The sequence below is a fragment of the Hipposideros armiger genome, unplaced genomic scaffold, assembly GCF_001890085.2.
Source record: "Hipposideros armiger isolate ML-2016 unplaced genomic scaffold, ASM189008v1 scaffold_121, whole genome shotgun sequence".
Lineage (NCBI taxonomy): Eukaryota > Metazoa > Chordata > Mammalia > Chiroptera > Hipposideridae > Hipposideros > Hipposideros armiger.
The window spans coordinates 922,893-946,130 of NW_017731471.1; the positions used below are offsets into that span (position 1 = coordinate 922,893).

Sequence of the window (23,238 nt, forward strand, 5' to 3'; positions counted from 1 at the left end):
ATGACTTATTAATATAATTATTATAAATAAATTTAAAAAGCTGAATAGTTTTCTTTAGCACCTTCTAAACACAAGAACCAAAAGTACTAAAGTCAACAGAAGACTACCCCAAAGGGAATAAAATGATGCTATTCCACCTCATGTCCTGTAAAAAAACATTTTGAATGTTTCCTGTGCTCATTTTTGACATAAGCATAGTATGTTAAAGCTGCAAGGGGTCTTAGATATGACTTAAATAGTCTAACCTTCTCATTTTATAGATCAACAAGCTAAAGCCCAAATAATGAAGTGACTTGTGCTTAATACCTAATACCAAAGCAAGACTAGAACTCAAGTTCTGTGATTCTAGGGCCAGTGTGTTTTCTGGTCATACAGTGTCTACAGATGCATTTTAATTTGCATGTGGTTCTCAAACTTGTCATCTCCAATTTATTCTTTCACACAACTTCTGAGAAAAACAACCTGGTATTTCATTATAAAGGTGCCTCCTACCCATCCCCCAATTCCCCAATAAAAATCTTTAAAAAATAAAAATAAATAAATAAATAAAGGTGCCTCCTACCACCAAATTGATGTTTTAGCTATGTATTACTAAGTGTCTATAAATTCTCCTCAGAGTAACTCTAGTATTTTTAGTATGAGAAACCTTGAATTATTTTGTCACTACGTTTTAATCTTTTTATTTCCATGTTCATAAAATGTCTTTGATTTAAAGCCTTTGGGGTAAAAAAAATCTTTTTTTTTTAGATTTTATTGGGGAATTGTGGCGGGAAGAACAGTGCTGGGGAATCGGGGAAGGGGAACAGACAAGTTGCTGTCGTTTTGTTCTTCAGTCTAGTTGTGGAGGATGTCGCTTCACTGGCCCATGTTGGTATTATCATTGTGCTCTTCCCAGCTGAGGCAGATCAGTCACCGGCCTCTGGACGGCCACTCACAGCGGCTCTTGGCAGCTCACACCAGCTGCTGGCCACTCACGCTGGCTGCCAGCCACACACGGTAGCTTATGTCAGCCCACTGCAGCTCCACTGCAGCCTACGCCGTCGCCGGTGACTCAAGGCAGCCCAGCTCCAGGTTGAGCTGTTGTTCACCATCTTAGCTGTAGAGGGCAGTGTCACTGGCTCTCATGTGGGATCCGAACCGGGGCCCTCTGGCATCCCAAGCCAGCTCTTAACCAACGCGCCACTCGGCTGGCCCCCCCCAAAATCTTTTGATTAATCTTTATACTATGGTCCAGGCTTCGCAACCTTAGCATTATTGTCATTTTGGGCTGGATAATTCTTTGTTGTGGGGAGCTGTTCTGTGCTTCATAGGATGTTTACCAAGCATCCCTGACCTCTACCCACTGGATGCCAGGAGCCTCTCCTCCCACTTATGACAACCCAAAATGTCTCCAGACCTTATCAAATACCCCTGGGGGCAAAATTGTCCCTAGTTGAAAATCACTGCTATAGTCCTTTCTCAGAGAACCTACTATACACCCTTTGGCTATTCAGTTAATATTTGATGATGGTAAATTGATTTATTGAACAGGCTCATGTGCCTCTTTCTCTTCATGTTAGCTTCTTATGTTTTTTGTTTGTTTGTTTTGTTTTTTTGCCAGTGACAGGTATTGTGAGCAGTGGTTCTCCAACCAAAGCATGAGAATCACCTGGAGGGCTTGTTAAAACATAAATTACTGGGCCCACCCCCAGCATTCCTATTTTAGTAGGTGTGGGTGTGGCCTGAGAATCTGCATTTCTAACAGGTACCCAGTTAACTCTAATGATGCTGGTCCTAAGACCACAGTTTGAGAATCACTGTACTGCATGAGATATACTTAATATTTAAATAAAGACTATTTGTTATTTATCTCAAATTTCAATTTATTTGGGTGTCCTGTATTTTTATTTGGTGAATCTGGTAAACCTACTTTGAAGTCATCCTTCCCTCATGCATTTAACCTCTCATAACCGCTGATTAATTTTTATCCCTGTGAGTTTTACTGTTTTAAAAACTGTCATATAAATGGAATCATATAGTATACAGCCTTTTGAGTCTGGCTTCCTTCACTTAGCATTATGCATTTGAGACCCACTCATATTGTTGCATTGTCACTGGTTAGTTCCTTTTTATTGTTGAGGAGTATTTCATCATGTGGATGTACTACAGTTTGTTTACCCATTCACTCGTTGAGACATTTAGGTTGTTTCCATTATTTTGTGATTATGAAGAATAATGCTCTGAATGTTCACATACATGTCTTTGTGTGGACATTAGTTTTAATTTCTCTTGGGCAGACTCTCAGGATTGAATTTGTTCTATCATTGGTAAGTGTATGTTTAACTTTTGAGACACTGGCAATGATTTACCACAGTAGCCGTCCTATTTTATCTTCTCACTAGCAGTGTTTAAAGATTCCACTTTTTCCACATTCTCTCTGATGCTGTATTATCAGTCTTTTTAGTTATAGACACTCTAGTGGGTGTGTAGTGACACCTCACTAATTCTCATCTCCTTAATGGTTAATGAGGTTGAGTATCTTTTCATGTGCTTATTAGGCATTTTTATACCTCCTTTGGTAAAATTACTGTCAAGATTTTTGGTAAAATTTTTAGCTGCTTTTTTTCTTATTTAATTTTCATTGTTTTGTGTATATCCTGAATATAACTTCTCTTAGATATGTATTTTGTAGATATTTTTTCCAATCTGTGGCTTTTATTTTCATTCTTTTACATATTTTTATTTTTTAATTTTTTTATTGGGGAACAGCCATGGTCATTGGTTACACATTGCTTTCATGCCACAGTGGCATAGTGGATTCTTTTAAGGAGGGCACAGCTCAGAGTGGCCCATGGAGGGATCAAACCAGCAACCTTGGTATTATCAGCACCACGCTCTAACTAACTGAGCTAACTTGTCACCCCAATTTTTCATTCCTTTAAAAGAGTCTTTCCCAGAGTGAAAGTTTTTATATTTCATGAATTCCAACGTATCCACTTATTTCCCCTTATGGATCATGCTTTTGGTGTCATATCTAAGGAACCTTGGCCTCACCTAATGTCACAAAGATTTTTCTCCTATGTCTTCCTCTAAAAGTTTTCTCATTTTAGGTTTTACATTTAGGTCTATGTTCCATTCTGAATTAATGTGTATACATTGTGTGGTATGGGCTGAGGTTACTTTTTTATATGGATGTCCAATTTTTCCAAGCAGTACCATTTGTTGAAAAGTCTGTTGTTTTTCTATTTAATTGCCTTTGCACCTTTGTTGAAGATCAGTTGACCATATATTTATGGGTATATTTCTATATACTCTGTTCCATTGATCTGTGTCTGTTCTTTGGCCAATAAATACCACACAGTCTTCATTACTGTAACTTCATAATCTTAAAATCAGGTAGTGTGAATCCTCAACTTTGTTCTTTTTCAAAATTGGTTTGGCTATTTGAGTTCCTTTTCCATTCCATATAAATTTTAGAATCAGTTTATAAGTTTCTACACAAATATCTGCTGGGATTTTGATTGGGATTGTGTTGCCTCTGTAGATCCATTTGGAACGAAGTAACATCATAACAATATTGAGTTTTCCAATCTGTCCACATGCATATATCTTTCCATTTATTTAAGCATTCCTTGATTTCTTTCATTAGGAATCTATAGTTTTCAGCATGCAGATACTGCATATATTTTGTTAGATTAGATGTATATTTAAGTATTTTACATTTTTGAATGATATGTAAATGGTACTGTTCTAAAATTTTAAATTTCAATTGTTCATAACAATTATATAGAAATGCAATTGGTTTCTATATGTTGACTTTGTATCCAGAGCATTGCTAAACTGACTTATTAAGTGTATTAGCTTTTTTGTAGATTCCTTGGGATTTTTTACATAAGGAATTATGTCATCAGGGCATAAAAATAGTTTTATTTCTTCCTTTCTAGTCTATAATATTTTTAATATTTCATTTTTCTTGCTTTATTGAATTGGCTAGAATCCCCAATAAAATTTTAAATGGGAGAGGTGAGAGTGGACATCATTGTCTTGGTCCTGATCATAGTTGGAAAACATTCAGTCATTCACTATTAAGTATTGTGTTAGTTGTAGGGTTTTTGTAGATGCCCTGTCACGTTAAGGACATTTCTTTTTATTCTTAGTTTTCTGAGTGTTTTTATTTTTTTATTTTTTATTTTCAGCTGAGCCATCCTGACCTGTTGGCAGCTCAGCGGCAACTCAGCTGGGGCCAGGACTTGAACTGCTGTTGCTCAGAGCTCGCACTCTTGAGCGAGCTCTTAACCAACTGAGCCACTTGGCTGACCCTGCTGAGTGTTTTTATTTTTAATCATGAATGGATGTTTAATTTTTCAAACCCCTTTTCTGCATCTAGACATGGTCATATTATTCTTTTTTTCTTTAGGCTGTTAATATGTGTGAATTACATTGATTGATTTTCAAAAGTTCAAAAGTTGTACTAGTCATGCATTCCCAGAATAAGCCCCACTTGGTCAAAGAATACTTACTTTTAATGAAAAATTTCAAAGATGCACAAAGTGGGGCTGGCCAAGTGGCTCAGTTGGTTAGGAGCAGAAGCTCTGAGCAACAAGGTCACCAGTTCGATTCCCACATGGGCCAGTGAGCTGCACCCGAGCTGAGCTGCCACTGAGCTGCCAACAGGTGGCAGGATGGCTCAGCTGGTGAGAGCACGTGCTCTTAACAACAAGGTTGCTGGTTCGACTACTGTATGGGATGGTTGGCTATGCTCACCTGCAACTAAGATTGAATACGGCACCTTGAACTGAGTGGCTGCAAGCTGCTGATGGGCGGCTGGATGGCGACTGGACTTGGAGCTGAGCTAGCTGCGCCCTCCACAACTAAGATCGAAGGACAAGAACTTGGCTGTTCCCCTTCCCCAATTCCCCAACACTGTTCCCCTTCCTCAATTCCCCAATAAAATCTTAAAAAAAAATGCGCAAAGCGGAGACCCTATTAACAAGGAACCTCCTGTACCTATCACTCAGGAGAATCATTGCTATTGATTTTCATGACATTCTCATCATTTGAATTTGATAATGTGTTTTGCTAATGTTTCTAAGAGTTGATTAGGTTTTTCTGCCTGTTGTACTTTGTTAAGGTCCCTGACTAGTAGATTGGAATTTCCTAGTATATCTCCATCCATTTCCAAGCCTTTTTGCTGTCCCCTCCCCCCTTCCTTGTCACTCTAAAGGATTTTCAACATTGTTTGGAGTACAGCTAATTTCACCACTCTTTTCCATGCTTCATTCAGTTTGATTCCCCACATGTTCTCCCCTATTTCTCTTCAATTTATATCTAAGGGGCCAAAGAAATTAACAATATTGCTTTTTGGCCAAAAGTTTTGGGGGTTCCTACTATAGTAATGGTAATATATGCATGCTTTTTCTTAAATAATATACTGTGAATTGCTGACTCTTGAGCATGTTTATTTTCAATGTTAAGGCTTAATGAGTTAATCTCCAGATGTGCCATTTTAATTGAGTTGTGTCCTTATTTGTGTAGTAATATAGTAATATAGTATTATTTAAATTTTCAGCATTATTAAACAACTTTATATTGGTGGTGGTTCTATTTATTGGACGTGTTCTGTAATTTTGCTTTTATACACTATTGTTACAGTGATGGTGGAAAGTTAATGTAACTTTGGAATTTGATCAACTTATGTCAATCCTAAAATGGTTTTCCTATAATGAGTTCAGATCCACATGCAAAAGATAAATTTTTAGAGATACTACCCACAGTAGATATTAATATTCTACAGGGAGCTTTGGCCAACTAGACATTCGATGTAGCACAAAATTTAAAGTTAGGGATCCGATGGATTCTTTCTTTTTAAAAAATATTTATTTATTTTTAATTTTTATTAAATTTATTGGGGACATTGGTTATTAAAATTATATACATTTCATGTGTACATTTCTGTAATACATCTATAGATCACATTGTGTGTTTACCACCCAGAGTCTGTTCCCCTTCCATCACCATATATTTGACCCCCTTTTCCCTCTTCTACCATCCCTTCTTCCCCTTTACCCTCTGGTAACCACTAAACTGTTGTCTGTGTCTTTGAGTTTTTGATTCTTTCTAATAATCAGAAGTTTATTTTATTTTTAAGTTCATGAATCACTAAATTAGAACTAGGATATTTTCTAGTATCTTCACATCATCTTACGGGAGCTCTGCCTTTTAATTATTCTTGATCTCAGCATTACTTTTTACCTATTTATTCTTCAGATATTTCAAAATGGGTTTGACTTTTCAGTGAAGTATAGGATTTATACTTGTCTCTACAATATTCTTGTCTGTGATTCAGACTTCTCATAAGATCTTGAGGAAATTAGCTTCAGTTTACCTTGTTTTTATTACAAAAAATTGGCTAATTGGCACATAATGGTTCTTTGTGAAGTTTGATACAAAATTTTTTAATTCCAGTGTCATGTGAAGTGTGGTGCCAGTATGTGGGTACTTTTTTTCCATGTCTGAAACTGTAGGTGATTTTTTTTCCATGTCTGAGTTTCATAATCATCTTGGTCAGAGAGGGAAAAGTAAGCTTTGGATGCATTTTATTATTTGTATGGTGGGAAAACAGTATTTCTCTCATTTATTGTCTATACTACACACTCTGGTCAGCTAAGGCTATGGTGATGGTTGAGGCTAGGAAAGCTCGTACATGGTATAATATGCCTTATGATAAGTTTTCTGTCCTTAGTCATCCACATAGATGTTTAGATATGAGATTTCCACTTTCAAATGCTTCAAAAGTAGGATTTTCTTTTCCATCTGCCTTCACATAACGCCAGTCTTAGAGGCTCCCCATTTGCCTCTTCCCCACCTTCAGCCCCACCCCAAGGATGCTGCTGTCTTTAATTTGTTTTAGGGAGGGAGCTAAGTTGGAAAAGCTTAGAAGTGACAGTATTTACTATAGTGCAGGTTTTCTCAAGTGTGTTAACTTCAAAAGATTCAAATTTATAAACAGATTTTGTATTTTTTCATTAATTTATAACCAAGAACTAGATGGATATTTTGCAGTTTGTTGATTAGAAAAGAGGATGGCAAAGGTAACTCTGCAACCTTCAATCTCAAAGCTTTAAAAACAGGTCATTTAATTTCAGTGAGTAAGAAGTATGACACCTGCATTTGATTTATCCTCAAATGAAGCCAATTAAACCTCCTCCATTTGATCTAATATGGCTGGTGCTGGGGGCCAGAATTTAGGCTGAATCTTACTAATTGTGTTATTTCAGTAAAGCTATTTTAACCATCTTGAAACTAGTTTACATAATTTTTCTCCAAGTGACTTAGGTACTGGCAAACTATTTTAGATTAATATTTGTTTTTGCCAGCATATCCATATATAGGACTAGATTTTTCTTTGACATTCGCAAGTACATTCCTATATAGATTTTCCAGAAAAAAACTTTTGCACCCCACTTATATGTAAGGCTGCTTTTTCTACTGCGTCTTCCCAGAATTCACCTCTCTTTAATAAGGCCTGTTTAAGATCAGAAAAATGCATTTGAATTGGATTAAGTTGTGAAAGAAAAGTAGCAGCGATATAAATATGAAAGCACTTTGTGTTATCAACAGTGATTTATACGGATCCCAGTGACAAGTACTTAAGGCTATACTTTGCAGGGCATGTTCACAATTTGATTGCTAAAAGTAAAAGGGAACACAGTTTTTCTGCTTTTTTCCATCTCTGCCTCTCCTCCTTTGGTCAAAAGCCCATATGATATAAAATATGTTATTGACCTTTCTTCTTGTAAAAATATTTTACTTTGTAAGGGGATGATGAAGAGTGTAAAGGGGGTCAAATATAAGGTGACAAAAGAGACTAGACTTCGGGTAGTGAGCACACAATAGAGTATACAGATGTCATTTTACAAAGTTGTATACCTATAATTTATATAATGTTAACCAATGTTACCCTAATACATTTAATTTTATAATATTTTACTAAATGTTAAGTCTTGTAGGCTCAGAGACAGATTTATTTTGAAATTAATGAAGCTTAAGTTTCAGAGCTCCTCACTTACGTTGACCTCTTCTGTGACCCTGGAAGGAGTCTTAGCAATGTGTTCACATGGTTATGTGTTTTTGCAAAAGTAAAATATTTTAAACACAATCCTTTAAATCTATTGTCTATTTCCACTTCGACTCACCTGCTGTTAGACTTCCCCTTTCTGTTGGGTGGTATTGGATGTGCCATGGACATTTTGAGGATCTGACCAAGGGGAGATTGAGTTGGGGATATGTTTAGTTTGGGGTTGATAGGATATTTGGCTATATGTGGTTCTTAGTCACTTCTGTGTACAGTGACATTTTTTGCTAAATATTCTGGTGTAGGAACAGCAATTCTCCTACAACCCACTGACTCACACAGTGTCATAACATAAAGGTATAGGGCCCAGTATAAAAGTATTAAATGAGTGTTATTGATTCAAAGAGGACTACTTAAGACCAGTCACTGCACCAGTAAACTTTTCTGAAATGCCCTGAAGTTTTATAGCTCACATATGAAAGAAACTCAATAGTTTTCCCAAATTTGACAACAGGTCTAAAAATTTATCAGTATCTAGTTATGACATTGAAAGGAACTTTTCTAAACTTTCATTAATAAAAAAATATTTTGACCTATGGAAAAGACAATTATCTTTCTTTTCTCTATGTTGAAAACATTTTTACAAAATCATTGTCCAATAAAGCAGCAGAGTATACAACCAAAAATGTAGGAAAATAAAATATGACAGAGGTGTATCAGGGATTAAAAGTAAATATGTCATTTTATGGTATTTGGTAGCTTTTAAAAATTTGTTAACTTGTAATTTTCTTACTCATTCATAATATTAACTTTTGTACAGAATTTTGTTGTTTATAGCCTTGTATTATTCTTCTTAAAGAAGGCCCTCCATAATACTTAAGTTTCAGAGGCTACAAAAGGTGGGATTCACCTCTTTCTAGTCATCATATAGAAAATTGTCCATGTCCAAACAATTTATAGTCTGAATTTAGCTCAACAGGTTAATACATAAATATTGGTCACTTTTTAAAGAATGACAAGGTTTAAAATTTCTAGATCACAGTTTCTGAGATTGTATTTATTAAGACTGAAGTGCAGTCAATTTAGAAATTTGGAGAGGGCATTGTTTCGACTTAAGTCAGAGAGCGCTGGTAGTATTTGGAATAAAACTCTAATATGAAGTAATGTAATTGTGATGTTAAATTGAGTGGGCTTGCTTTATTGAAAAAATGCTACAGTGGAACAGATTAGAGCTTTAATTAACAAAATTCAAGGAGAGTCAAAAAGTCTAATTTTAGAATAAGTAGAATGGATGATTATTTCTCTTTGCAGCTTCAGCATTTAAATACATTTTGGGAATTTTGTCTTAAATTGTGAAGCTTGTAAATGAGTGTAATGTGCTTTGTTTGTTCTGCCAATGTCAAGACTGCAGACTTTAAAGAGATTAAACTGAAGTTTAATTAAATCACCCCAGTGGTCTGTTTATGGAGATAATGAAATGGGCTTCTAATGTGAAGGTCTTTCTTTGGGATGTTTGTCCTTTTTGAAAGTTGAAATGTAAAAACAAATTTAATATAAATGTAAGTACTGAATGACTCCAAAGGTTAATGCCTTATTAGCAAGTTACTTTGTTCTTGAAACTTAACTGCTAACTTTTTGAGTGTTTTTTCCCTTTATTCAGATAAAGACTGCAGTCCATTCTCCTATTATATAGACTGTCCTTTTAAACAAATGACCACCTAGATGCTAGCAGTAACTGAATTCACCCTGTGGATCAGTACATTCCTGGCACCCCTTAAAATTTACAATTTTTTAAATTCTTGAAAAAGTAACACATGTACAGAGTAAAATCCCTCTCCCAAAGGCTACCAGTTATCAGTTTGCTATGTATGTATGTGTCCTTCAAATAGACTATAAATATAAAATGATGTATTTGTATATATGTATATCTGTATATATATAGATAGATATTATATCTATATATCTATATATGTATCCCTTTTTTATATAAATACATATTGTTATGCACCTTGCTTTTTTCACTTAACAAAGATACCTTAAATATTGTTCCATATCAGCATATAAAGATCAATCTTTTTATTTCTATTTGGAACTTTTTTTTGTTTCCTGACTTCTGCTATGGCAAATGATAGTGCACTGAACATTCCTTTTTTCAAACACTGTATTAGAGTAATATAGGCATTTTGCTTCACATAAATTCCTAGGTAATAATCATCCATCCATGAAGATATAGAGTCAGTTATTCAAAGAGGCTTAGGTTTCTGATTTAGTTGATCTTTATCCCAAGGATGAAAGAAAGGACAAATCCAAGGTAAAAATTTAGCAGTGGAGGAATGGAGTGAAGAGGGACTTTCGCTATTTTTGTATAACTTTGTATTTAAATTTTTTAATGAATAATCATACATTAGTTGTATAAATTTTGAAGTAAAATGAAGATATATTAGCAGTGAAAATTCTGATAAAACGCTAAGTTTACAGACAGTTTTAGTTCATGAAAATCAATGGTACAACTTAAAAAAACTAACACAATCTCTGCATCTTTTTAATTTTTAAATATTTGGGTTTTGAAATTTTAGATTGGTTTCGGGCTGTTGTCTTAGTCTCTAATTGTCTTTTGCTAGTTAATAAATTGATTTAATAGTTTTAAGAGATAACTTTTATTTAGGTTAGTCAAAAAGGGTAAGTGTTAATCTCAGCTTGATGTTCCTTTTTTTTTTTTTTAGCTGAGCCATCCCGCCACCTGTTGGCAGCTCACGGCTGCTCAGCTCGGGCTGACTCAAACCGCTGTTGCTCAGAGCTCAAACTCTTGAGCGAGCTCTNTCAGCTCGGGCTGACTCAAACCGCTGTTGCTCAGAGCTCAAACTCTTGAGCGAGCTCTTAACCAACTGAGCCACTCAGCCGGCCCTTTGTTCCTTTTTTTTTTAATGGTGAAAGAGCAGTTTATTAGAAAAAAAGGTACATTGCCAAGAAATAGAAGCAGGCGGAGCAGTAGAGAATGCCTCAAGGGCCCATAATTAGAACAGAAATTACACTCCAAAGAGTTTGGAGCAGCCGAGCAAAGGAAGAAGCTCAAAAGACCTTGATGTTCCTCTTTTGATATTTTAATTTTCAGTATCCTATTTTGAAGCATCAAAGTAGAGTGTTAATTGAGTAATATACATGAATTATTTTTTCAACAAGCAATAGAAGTTTGTATTAAAATAGTTTTTAGTTGAGCCAAAAATATATTGTAGGTGGTGAATCAAACATATTAGAAATTCAAGCTAACTGATGAATCATTTCACTTTTCTGATTTCAGTTTCTGTAAAATGACAGAATCTTTTCAAACTTTCAAAAACCCCTGATTACCTTTATGTTCAGTTGTTACGAAAATGTAAGAACATGGGCTTTATATATTTTATATATATGAAGTGACCTCCCTGATAAGTCTAGTATCCATCTGACACTATGCATAGTTTTTGCAATATTATTGACTATATTCCCCATACTCTATTTTACATCCCCGTGACTATTTTGTAACTACCAATTTGTACTTCTTAATCCCTATACTTTTCTCACCAAGCCCCCTGAACCCTCCTACAATCTAGTAGCCATCTGTTCTCTGTATCTCTGAGTCTTTTCCTGTTTTGTTTGCTCATTTATTCTGTTCTTTAGATTCCCCATATAAGTGAGATCATATGATATTTGTCTTTCTCAGTCTGACCTATCCACGTAATACCCATGAATGAAATTGCTGGGTCATAAGGTAGTTCCATTTTTAATTTTTTGAGGAACCTCCACACTGTTTTCCATACTGGCTGCATCAATTTGCAATCCCACTAACAGTGCATGAGGGTCCCCTTTTCTCCACATCCTCACCAACACTTGTTGTTTGTTGATTTATTGATGATGGCCATTCTGACAGGTGTGAGGTGGTATCTCATTGTGGTTTTTATTTGCATTTATCTGATGATTAGTGACTTTATGACTCAGCAGTTCTACTCCTGGGTATTTATCCAAAGAAATGCAAAACACTAATTCAAAAAGATGCATGCACCCCTAATGCTCATTGCAGCATTACTTACAATAGCCAACATATGGAAATAACCTAACTGCCCATAAATAGACAATTAAATAAAGAAGATGTGGTACATATATATAATGGAATATTACTCAGCCATAAAAAACAATGAAATCTTACCATTTGCGACAACCTAGATGGACCTAGAGGATACTGTGTTAAGTGAAATAAGTCAGATTGAGAAAGACAAATATCATATGATTTCAGTTATATGTGGAATCTTAAAGAAAAAAATTAACGAATAAACGAAACAGAAAGAGACTCACAGATACAGAGAACAGATTGATGGTTACTAGATGGGAAGGGGGTTTGGGAGGGCTGGATGAGAAAGGTGTAGGGATTAACAAGTACAAATTGATAGTTACAAAATAGCCATAGGGATGTAAAGTAAAGTATGGGGACTATAGTCAATAATACTATAAAAACTATGTATAGTGTCAGATGCGTACTATACTTATCAGGGGGATCACTTCATAAACTGTATAAATGTCTAACCACTACGCTCTATGCCTGAAACTAATATAAAATAATATTGAATGTCAACTATAATTAAAAAAATAGTCATGGGGCTATAAAGTACAGCATAGGGGATATAGTCAATAATATTGTAATAACTTTGTATTTATTTGGGTTATCACTGTGTGAGATATATAAGTATCTAATCACTATGTTGTTTTGTACACCTGAAACTAATTAAAAAAACAGGAAATAAAGTGATAAAGTGGGCTTTAAAGTATCTGAAGACCCACACTGATTTAGCAGCATACTAACCTGAATTTATTGTGCTGACTTATATAAATTAATTCCTGGGGGGATAAAAAGGAATTTCAGTGTGCTAAAACTTTAGCCAAGGACCTTGCCCAAAGTGACTTTTAAAAATGGGGAAAGCTTAGGGTGTACTGATTGTCAATCCTGCTAAAAGCCCAATGAAATAATTCTCTAAATCATTTTTAATTTAAATCAGTAGGGAAGAAGATAGGAAATGTAGGGCAGGGGAGACAAACATAGAAATAAAATTTGGTTCAAACACTTTTCAGGCCTTTTTTTAAAAAAAATATTTTATTGGGGAATTGGGAGGGGCACAGTGTTGGGGAATTGGGGAAGGGGAACAGCCAAGTTGTTGTCCTTAAGTCTTTAGTTGTGGAGAGTGCAGCTAGCACAGCTCCAGCTCCAGTCGTCATCCAGCCACCTGTGGCAGTTCAGCTCAAGGTGCTGTGTTCAATCTTAGTTGCAGGTAGGCATAGTCCACCATCCCATGTGGGAGTTGAACTGGCAACCTTCTTGTTAGGAGCACGTGCTGTCACCAGCTGAGCTATCCTGCCGCCTGTTGGCATCTCAGTGGCAGCTCAGCTTGGGTGGAGCTCACTGGCCCATGTGGGAATCGAACTGGCAACTCTGTAGCTCAGAGCTCGTGCTCTTCACCAACTGAGCCACTTGACGGCCCTCAGGCCTTTTTTAAATTTATAAGTCACATATTGCTCAAATCACAGGCCTAGAATTTTAATTATTCAAGGAAATTGAAGATCATCTAGCCCAGGGGTCAGGGAACTTTTGAGACGGAAGAGCCGCCAGGGGTCAGCAAACTGCGGCTCGCGAGCCACATGCGGCTCTTTGGGTACGTACATGTGGCTCTGAAGTAAAATTAAAAATGAAAATAAAACTATCATAGTTTGATTTATAAAATTTTGAAAGGATATTATTCACATAATGGTGATTATTTTAAAATATATTTATGGTTCTCGAATAAGTTTTAAATTGTTGTAAGGGACAGGATTGGCTCTTCCAGGGGTCGGCAAACTTTTGAGATGGAACGTACCCAAAGAGCCGCATGTGGCTCGGGAGCCGCAGTTTGCCAACCCCTGATTTAGCCTCGTCATTTATAGATGGGAAGAATATGGACTTCGGAGTCACATAGACCTGCATTTAAATCCTAGCATTCATTTTCTTGCTGGGTTTCTTGCTGGCAATATATTCAGTCTCCTAGGCTTCATTAAGGAAACGGGATCGCCTTTTATTATCAGATGAGGGAATACAAAAAAGAAAAATGTACTAATGACTACCCAAGAAGTGGTAATAACAAGTTTTAAGCTTTTATAGAAGAAAGTTAGAGATAAAAAGGATTTTCTAGTCCAGTTGCTCAAGAAACTGATGCCCTTCAAGTTAGGGTGATTTCTCCAAGGTTCTAGCTTTCATCTTGCTTGAGAATAGCTGATGCAACCTTTGTATATTTATGAAAATTATACAGAAAAAACATACAGATAAAGTACCCTGTGCCTGAATTTCAAATTTTAGATATTTCAGTAGGTAAAGAATACCCTACACATTAAAATAATGGATCTTTACAATCCTTGTAGACAGTTAGCACCCTCTACACAACTATTAGTGCTTTTGGGGCCACAGAGTATGTTTGATTTCTTCTCTCCCACTCCTGCATTCATCTACATATAGTGAATAGTCCCCCAACTTGAGTCCCTCCTATGAACCACATTCACAAGTTATAAACTGTTATATGTTTATTTTCAGAGGAACTAGTGATATAATGGAAAAATAGTTCCTCTGAAAATTAAAATAACAGCTTTGATTTGTAATGAAAGGTTCTGAGAAAAAGACAAGCTGTGGAAACTTTGGAACAATGTAGGGAATAGGCAAAGGTGGTTTTCGTTGGTGGGGATCATGTGAAACGAGTTGCACAGGTCCAGAATCAGACTACTACTAGCAGTTTCCAGATCTGTGGAGTATGTGTCTGTTTTTGCCCACCGTTGTATCCTTAGCAGCTATCACGGTGTCAGGCCTGTATTAGATACTTTGTAAATATTTGTTGAATAAATAAATGCTATTTTAGCTTCCTGCCCAAGAACTTGGCATTCAGAATAGTATTGTGATAATCACTATGTGAATTTCCTCTTGAAAGAAACAAAGGTTTTCTTTTGAGACCTTAGGCTTGAAAAGTCTCTTTGATATCTAACATTAAGCTGAAAAGTTTGAGTGCTATTGCCCTAAAAAGGGACAAGGGGAACATTTTTGTGTGTGCTGTGTGTTTGCCCAATTTTAAGACACACAAATAGAAGTTACTAAATAAGGAAATTTTTCCTGGCTGCAGCATGAAAACGATATAGGTGTAATGCAACATTTTTGTATAGTATTTTAAGTACATAGTTTCCTTATTTCCAATGTCTTTTATAAATAGAAGACAGGCTAAAGTAGTAGAAAGTATCACTAATCATTTAGTGAGGAAGTGATTTTCGCTTTTAAAATCAGTTTTTGGTTTTTTTTAAAGATTTTATTGGGGAATTGGGGGAAGGGAACAGAGTTGGGGAGTTGGGGGAGGGGAACAGCCAAGTTGTTGTCCTTAAATCTTAGTTGTGGAGGGCACAGCAAGCTCAGCTCCAGGTCCAGTCGCACCGCTCAGCTCAAGGTGCTGTGTTCAATTAGTTGCAGGTGGGCATAGCCACCATCCCATGCAGGAGTCGAACCGGGAGACTTGTTGTTAAGAGCGTGCGCTCTATCCCCTGAGCCACCCGGGCGGCAGCTCAGCTCAAGGTGCCGAGTTCAGCCTTTAGTTGTGGGCGGGTGTAGCCCACCATATCGAACAGGCAACCTTGTTGTTAGGAGCACGAGCTTACCAGCTGAGACATCCTGCCACCTGTTGGCAGCTCAGCGGCAGCTCAGCTTGGGCGCAGCTCACTGGCCCATGTGGGAATTGAACTGGTGACCCTGTTGCTCATAGCTTGCACTCTTGAGCAAGCTCTTAACCAACTGAACCACTCAGCCGGCCCTAAAATCAGTTTTCAGAACACTTTCTCATTGGGTATGTTGGTAAATTGACATTTTTTGGGGAAAAACATAGCAAGGGGTGGAGGCATGATGAAGAGGATAAAGGAGGTCAAGTATATGGTGAGAGAGAGACTAGACTTTGGGTGGTGAGCACACAATGGAATATACAGATGATGTTTTATAAAGTTGTATACCTGAAACTTATATAATGTTTTAAAACAATGTTACCCTGATAAATTTAGTTTAAAAAAATAAAAATTAAAAAATAAAAATCTCGGGCCAGCCGAGTGGCTCAGCTGGTTAAGAGCTTGCTTGGGATGTCAGCTCTGAGCAGCAGGGCTGAGGTTCTGATCCCACATGAGGGCCAGTGATGATGTGCCTTCTACAGCCAAGATGGTGAACAACAGCTTGACCTGGAGCTGGGCTGCCGTGAGTTGCCGGCGATGGTGTAGGCTGCAGCGGGCTGCCGTGAGCTACGTGAGTGGCTGGCAGCTAGCGTGAGTGGCCAGCAGCCGGTGGTAGCCAGTGTGAGCTGCCGGGAGCCGACCGGCAACTGATTGGCTCACCCAGGAAGAGCACAATGATCATACCAACATGAGCCAGTGAAGCGACGCCCTCAACAACTAGACTGAAGAACAAAAATAGTAATTTGTCTACCTGTCTGTTCCCCTTCTCCAATTCTCCAATGCTGTTCCCCTCCCCCCAATTCCCCATTAAAAATCTTTTTAAAAAAATCTCAAAAACAGGTCTTATTTAAGAGATACAATATATTTAAGAACCTTCCTTCCTTTTTCAAAAGTTGGGTACTTTATCAGAAAAAGTATAGTAATACCTAAAGCAGTACTGTCCAGTGGATCTTTCTGCAATGATGGAAATGTTTTATATGTACCCTGTCCTGTATGGCAGCTGCTAGCCATACTGGCCATTTCACACTTGAAATGTGGCTGACTAATGCAACTGAACAACTGAATTTTTAATATTATTTAATTTTTGTTTTAAAAATTATTTAGTAAAATAGACTTCTTTTTGGTGTACATTTCTGTGGGATTCCCCCCCACCTTTTGGTGAATTTTAACACAAGTATAGATTCGTTTAACCACCACCACAACCAGGACAGCACAGTCCTATCACTCTTGTGCTGCCACTTTATACTCACTTCTTCACCACTCCTCGTCTATTCTGTATCTTCCCCTTTAGTTTGAATGTTTAAATTTTTTAGAGTAATTTTCTTAATCACAAAATCATTTGACCTCACTCCTGAGATTAGCAATTAAATCTTAAAAAGAGAATCTCTAAAGATACAAAGACACAAAAGCCTTCATTTTATAGCGGCTGTGTTTATATTGCATCTCTTTCAAAAGTATATATCTGAACTATATGTGATTTGGCTATTCTGCAGCTTTTTCATGGAAAATGTTATACATTGTATTCTAAAACAAAATATAAATTATTTTCCCACTTGTAGTTTAGATCATTTATACTAGTGATCTCTTCCATAACTAAGAACAACCTGATCAACTAGAATTATCAGTCTTAGAAACTTTCTGTGCCATGGTCACATGTCATGATTTAATCAAATACATAGCTGTTGCTTACCAAGCTAAAGGAAGAAATAAAAATATGTATATTAAAATAAGTGAAAGATTTAACTATATAACTGTTGTAGATGACTTGAAGTGTGGTTTCCTACTCTGAATAACTTTTAATTATTTTGGAGTTGTTCTTATTTTATGGAACAAAGCTTTTCGCCAGGAATCAATAATAATCAAAAAGTAAATATAAACAACAACAACACCCATGCTTTAACTGCCTTTAAACGTTAATACGGGCAATTGTCAATTTGGCTCAAATAAACTCATATAAATTTGAAAAACAAACAAACAAAAAAGTTAATACACTACTGCCTCTCAAAATCAACCAGTCTAAAACTAATTCCTCATATTCTTTTTCCTCTCCACTACAATCTCTTAACTTCCTCTTTGTGATATCAGTGAATGGCACCATCATCTATCCACTGGCCCAAGCCAGAAACCTGTAAGTCATCCTAGTCATCTCCTTTACCCTCTATAATCTCCTAATCTCCTTACTAGGTCTTGCCCTCCTAAATGTATCTTGGAACTGCCCCTTTTCTCTACCCCCAGTGTCCATGCCTAATTCACACCTATTGTACCACTATTGCAATCACAGTAGCCTCCTAGCTGATCTCCCATTCTCCTGTGTCACTTCACTCCATCCCAGCATCATCTTCCACAGTGCCTCCAAAATGATTCTTCTCTAAAATGCAAATATAGTCATGCCATTCCCCTTCTTAAATTTCCGTGGACTTCCATTAACCTATAGGATAAGTTAAAAACCCTTGTTGGCATACAGGAGGCCTCGTAATAAAGCAGTTGCCCTAATTCTTCAGCCTGTCATCTTTCTCTACTCTTGTGCTTCCATTTGTCTGGAATTCCCTGTCTTATATATCCTTGCTGATTTCTGTTTGTCCTTTAACATTTGGGTTTGTCTCCACTAAGGAACCTTTTCTGACCCTTGTTCTCAGGAACAAATGGGTGTCCATTTTGTCTATTTTCTCTTTTAGTGACTGTGTCATGCACAGCTTGGTATCCTGAGAATCCCAGTTCCTGGCACATATAATAAGTGCTCAATAAATATTAGTTGTTCAGTGTTTACTTTTGTATAACTAGCTACTGCAAAGAACTGCTTTCCTATCTGTTTACTCATCTGATCCTTATAACAACCCTGGAAGATAATAGGGCATATTTCCCCATTTTTCAAATGGTGGAACTAATGAATATAGTTGACCAACAAGTGGAGAATTGACACTGGAACTCAAATCTTCTGACTCCCGAGTGTGTGTGTGCGCGCGCATGTGTGTGTGACTACATCATAAATCCTTGTAAGATGTCAGCCAAAGAGACGCATGCAGTTATGGTAATAATTCTAGGGTGTGTTTATCTGTGAGCATGTTTCAAATGTCTGAACAGTACCTGAGTCACATATACCTACGTATAGCTTTACCATTCCTGTAGGTATACAAGATATTTTGTGTTTCTTTCCAATGAAGGGATGAGAACTAATAGAGAAACTCCATTAGACTGAAGTATTTGTTTCATTCTTCTTCTTCTTTTTTTTTACCCACCTCCTTCCTCGCACCTTCACTTGGGCCACCTCCTCACCTGCAAACATTGCCTAGCCTGCTTGACCTGCCTCTTTCTTCTTGAATGTGGTACAATGATTGCTGTTTTTAGATTTTATGTCATGTAATTTAATTAAACTGACTTCTGAAATTTCCTTCCAAAAGGTTTCACTAGAAGAAAAAAATGCAACTATTATTTATGATCCTAAACTACAGACTCCAAAGACCCTACAGGAAGCTATTGATGACATGGGCTTTGATGCTATTCTCCACAATCCTAACCCTTTCCCTGTTTTAACCGATACCGTGTTTTTGACTGTTATTGCTTCACTGGCTCCACCATGGGACCATATCCAAAGCACATTGCTCAAGACCAAGGGTGTGACAGACATTAAAATTTCCACTCAGCAAAGAACTGTGGTTGTGACAATAATCCCTTCTTTAGTGACTGCCAATCAGATAATAGAGCTGGTTCCGGGTCTCAGTTTAGATACTGGAGCTCTGGAGAAAAAGTCAGGAACTTGCGAAGATTACAGTATGGCTCAAGCAGGTGAAGTCATGCTGAAGATGAAAGTGGAAGGAATGACCTGCCATTCATGCACTAGCACCATTGAAGGAAAAATTGGGAAACTGCAAGGTGTTCAGCGAATTAAAGGTAGTATATCTGCTGTTATTTGTTTGATTGTTTGGTAAGGCTTAGTTTTCTGTTTGGGTTTTAACTTTTTGCTTTCTTCTTAAGCATGGGTTTTGAATATGTGGGTCTAGAATGCTTATTGCTTAATGAAGTCTGAGGTACAGTATATTCCCAGAATTAATGTCAGTAAAATTAATGAGTATAATTAAAAGTTACACGAGTCTTGAACTAGCAGAGAAGGCAGCTGGGGTGGCGATTCATGGAGTTCAGGGTCTTCAATACAGCATGCCTTCTTTAGTGTGGTGTCTTCTTTACCTCTACTATATTTCTATTCAGGCATGCAGAAAAAGAGGTATCTTTTTCTTTTTTCCAGTCTATGTCATTAAGATTTTCTGAAAAGAACAGAAATAGTTTTAGAAAGGATAATGACAATGATGAGAGAGAAACAGTTGTGTGTGGTATTGATTTAGTCTACAGAATGTTTTCTAAGGTGACCCAGGAATAACTGAAGTAATTCTCTTTCTTTTTATTAATTAGTCTCCCTGGACAACCAAGAAGCTACTATTGTTTATCAACCTCATCTTATCACAGTAGAGGAAATAAAAAAGCAGATTGAAGCTGTGGGCTTCCCAGCATTCATCAAAAAACAGCCTAAGTACCTCAAATTGGGAGTGATTGATATAGAACGTCTGAAGAACACATCAGTCAAATCCTCAGAAGGGTCACAGCAAAGGAGTCCGTCATATACCAATGATTCCACAGTCACTTTCATCATAGATGGCATGCATTGTAAATCATGTGTGTCAAATATTGAAAGTGCTTTATCTACACTCCAATATGTAAGCAGTGCAGTAGTTTCTTTAGAGAATAAATCTGCTATAGTAAAGTACAATTCAAGCTTAGTCTCTCCAGAAACCCTGAAAAAAGCAATAGAGGCCCTACCACCAGGGCAATATAGAGTTAGTATTACAAGTGAAGTTGAGAGTACCTCAAACTCTCCCTCCAGCTCATCTCTTCAAAAGATTCCTTTGAACATAGTCAGTCAGCCTCTGACTCAAGAAACCGTGATAAACATCGATGGCATGACGTGTAATTCTTGTGTTCAGTCGATTGAGGGTGTCATATCAAAAAAGGCAGGTGTAAAATCCATACGAGTATCCCTTGCAAATGGTAATGGAACTGTTGAGTATGATCCTCTACTAACCTCTCCAGAAACTTTGAGAGAATCAATAGAAGACATGGGATTTGATGCTACCTTGTCAGGTAATCATCACTTTTTTCTTGGATTCCTCTATGTTCTTTTATCTCCATTTTGCTGATTCTTTTGGCTTTTATCAATGAGAAATGAGTAATAGGCACTGTAATTCCACTTTTTGGAAATAAGTCCTAAGGAAGTAGTCAGTGATGTATACAAAGGTGTATAAGGATGTTTGCATAATTATTTAGAAACATTAAATAAATCATGATACATCATGTGATGAAATTGTTATAAAGCCATAAAAATTATGGTATTAAAGATACTTAATGCCACAGGAGAGTGTCTGAAATATTTTGTTAATTTAAAATGTAAAAAGCTATAAAGTTATTATCAAAATTTTATAAACACATGTATAAAGATTTATGCCATGTGTATGTTACTTATGTATATGAATGGATAAAATTCTTGGTAGCACATGAACTAAAATTTTAATAATGGTTATTTGTGAATGGTAGGATAATGGTGATACATTTCCAATGTACTTTCCTATGTATTTTAAGTTTTTTTTGTGTATGTAGTATGTAGTTATGTATATGTAAGGAGAGAAGCAAATGTTTTTTTAAAAAGAAATAAAAAGGTAGAAATAAATCATAGAATTTTAACTGTAGTTTTAAATTTAGGCATTCAAGGTTAAACTGACTCTAGAAATGGCCCAAATTCTTCCTATTTCCTGAAAGCTCTTACCTTGAACTGAAACCAATAGAATTTGCCTATGTAAACTTGCCATTTTGAACTGGAATTGAATGAAGTCTTGAATTAAACTGGGAATGCCCTAATGAAATTTCTTGCTGTAAATAACAATGGAAAAATAGTACAACTAATTTCCAGACAATGTCATCATTAACCTTTGTTCTTCTGATCATAGTAAAGAATATCAAATAATAATATACACTTTACAAGCTCACTAAAACTGAAAAGCATAAAAATTATATAAACACATGCTCAAATTATTATGGTAGACATTCAATATTATTTTATATTAATTTCAGGTGTATAGCATAGTGGTGAGACATTTATATAATTTAAGAAGTGATCCCCCTGACTAGTCTAGTACCCACCTGGCACTATACATAGTTATTACCATATCATTGACTATATTTTTATGCTTTACTTTACATCCCCATGACTATTTGTAACTACCAATTTGTATTAATCCTTTCTCCCTTTTCACGCTGCCCACCAACCCCCTCCCATCTATCACCCCGACAAATCTAGTATGCATCTGACACCATACATACTTATTACAGTATTATCAACTATAATCCTTATGCAATACCCTACATCGCCATGACTACTTTAAAGCAACCAATTTGTACTTCTTAATCCCTTTACCCTTTTCACCCATCCCCTCAAATCCCTCCCATCTGGCAGCCATCAAAATGTTCTCCGTATCTATGAGTTTATTTCTCTTTTGTTTGGTTGTTTATTTTGTGATTTAGATTCAACATATAAACAAAATCACATGTCATCTGTCTTTCTCTGTCTGACATACTCCACTCAGCACAATACCCTCCAGGTTCATCATGCTGCTGCAGATATCAAGAACCCATTCATGTCCATGGCCGAGGAATATTCCATTGTACATATGTACCACCTCCTCTTTATCCATTCACCCATTAACGGACACCCAGGCTGCCTCCACATCTTGGCTACTGTAAATAATGCTGCAATGAACATATGGATGCATATGTCCCCTCAAAGTAGCATTTTGGGTTTCTTCAGATAAATACCCAAAAGTGGTTCTACTGGATCCTTGTTTGTCTCTTGTTACAGCCTTTGTTTTAAAGTATATTTGTTAAGTATTGCTACCCCAGCTTCTTATGTTTGTTTGTATCCATTTTCATGAAATACCTTTATCCATCCCTTTACTTTCAGTCTGTGTGTTTCTTTTGATCTAAAGTGAGTCTCTTGTAGACAGCATATGCATGGGTCTTGTTTTTGTATCCATTCAGCCACTCTTTGTCTTTTGATTAGAGCATTTAATCCATTTACATTTAAAATAATTGTTGATAAATATATAGTTATTGTCATTTTATTTTTCATATATTTTTTTTATCTTTTTCTTCCTAAAGAAGTCCCTTTAACATTTCTTGTAATGCTCATTTGGTGGTGATGAAGTCCTTTAGCTTTTTCTTTTCTGGGAAGCTCTTTATCTGTCCTTCAATTATAAATGATAGCTTTGCTGGGTAAAGTAATCTTAGTTGTAGGTCCTTGCTTTTTTCACTTCGAATATTTCCTGCCAATCCTTTCTGGCCTGCAAAGTTTCTGTTGAGAAATCAGCTGACAGCCTTATGGGAGTTCCCTTGTAGCTACGTAACTG

The 23,238-nt window shown here is 36.5% G+C and overlaps 1 protein-coding gene across 3 annotated transcripts in view; it reads left to right on the forward strand.

Moving 5' to 3' along the window:
• Window positions 1–23,238, forward strand: part of ATP7A (ATPase copper transporting alpha) — a 137,243-nt gene that overhangs the window by 68,035 nt on the left and 45,970 nt on the right. For all 3 annotated transcript variants that reach the window (XM_019648195.1, XM_019648198.1, XM_019648197.1), the window contains 2 exons: window positions 19,192–19,681; window positions 20,198–20,923. In XM_019648195.1, the coding sequence (XP_019503740.1) occupies window positions 19,192–19,681; window positions 20,198–20,923 (1,216 nt within the window). The remainder of the gene's footprint in view (window positions 1–19,191; window positions 19,682–20,197; window positions 20,924–23,238) is intronic.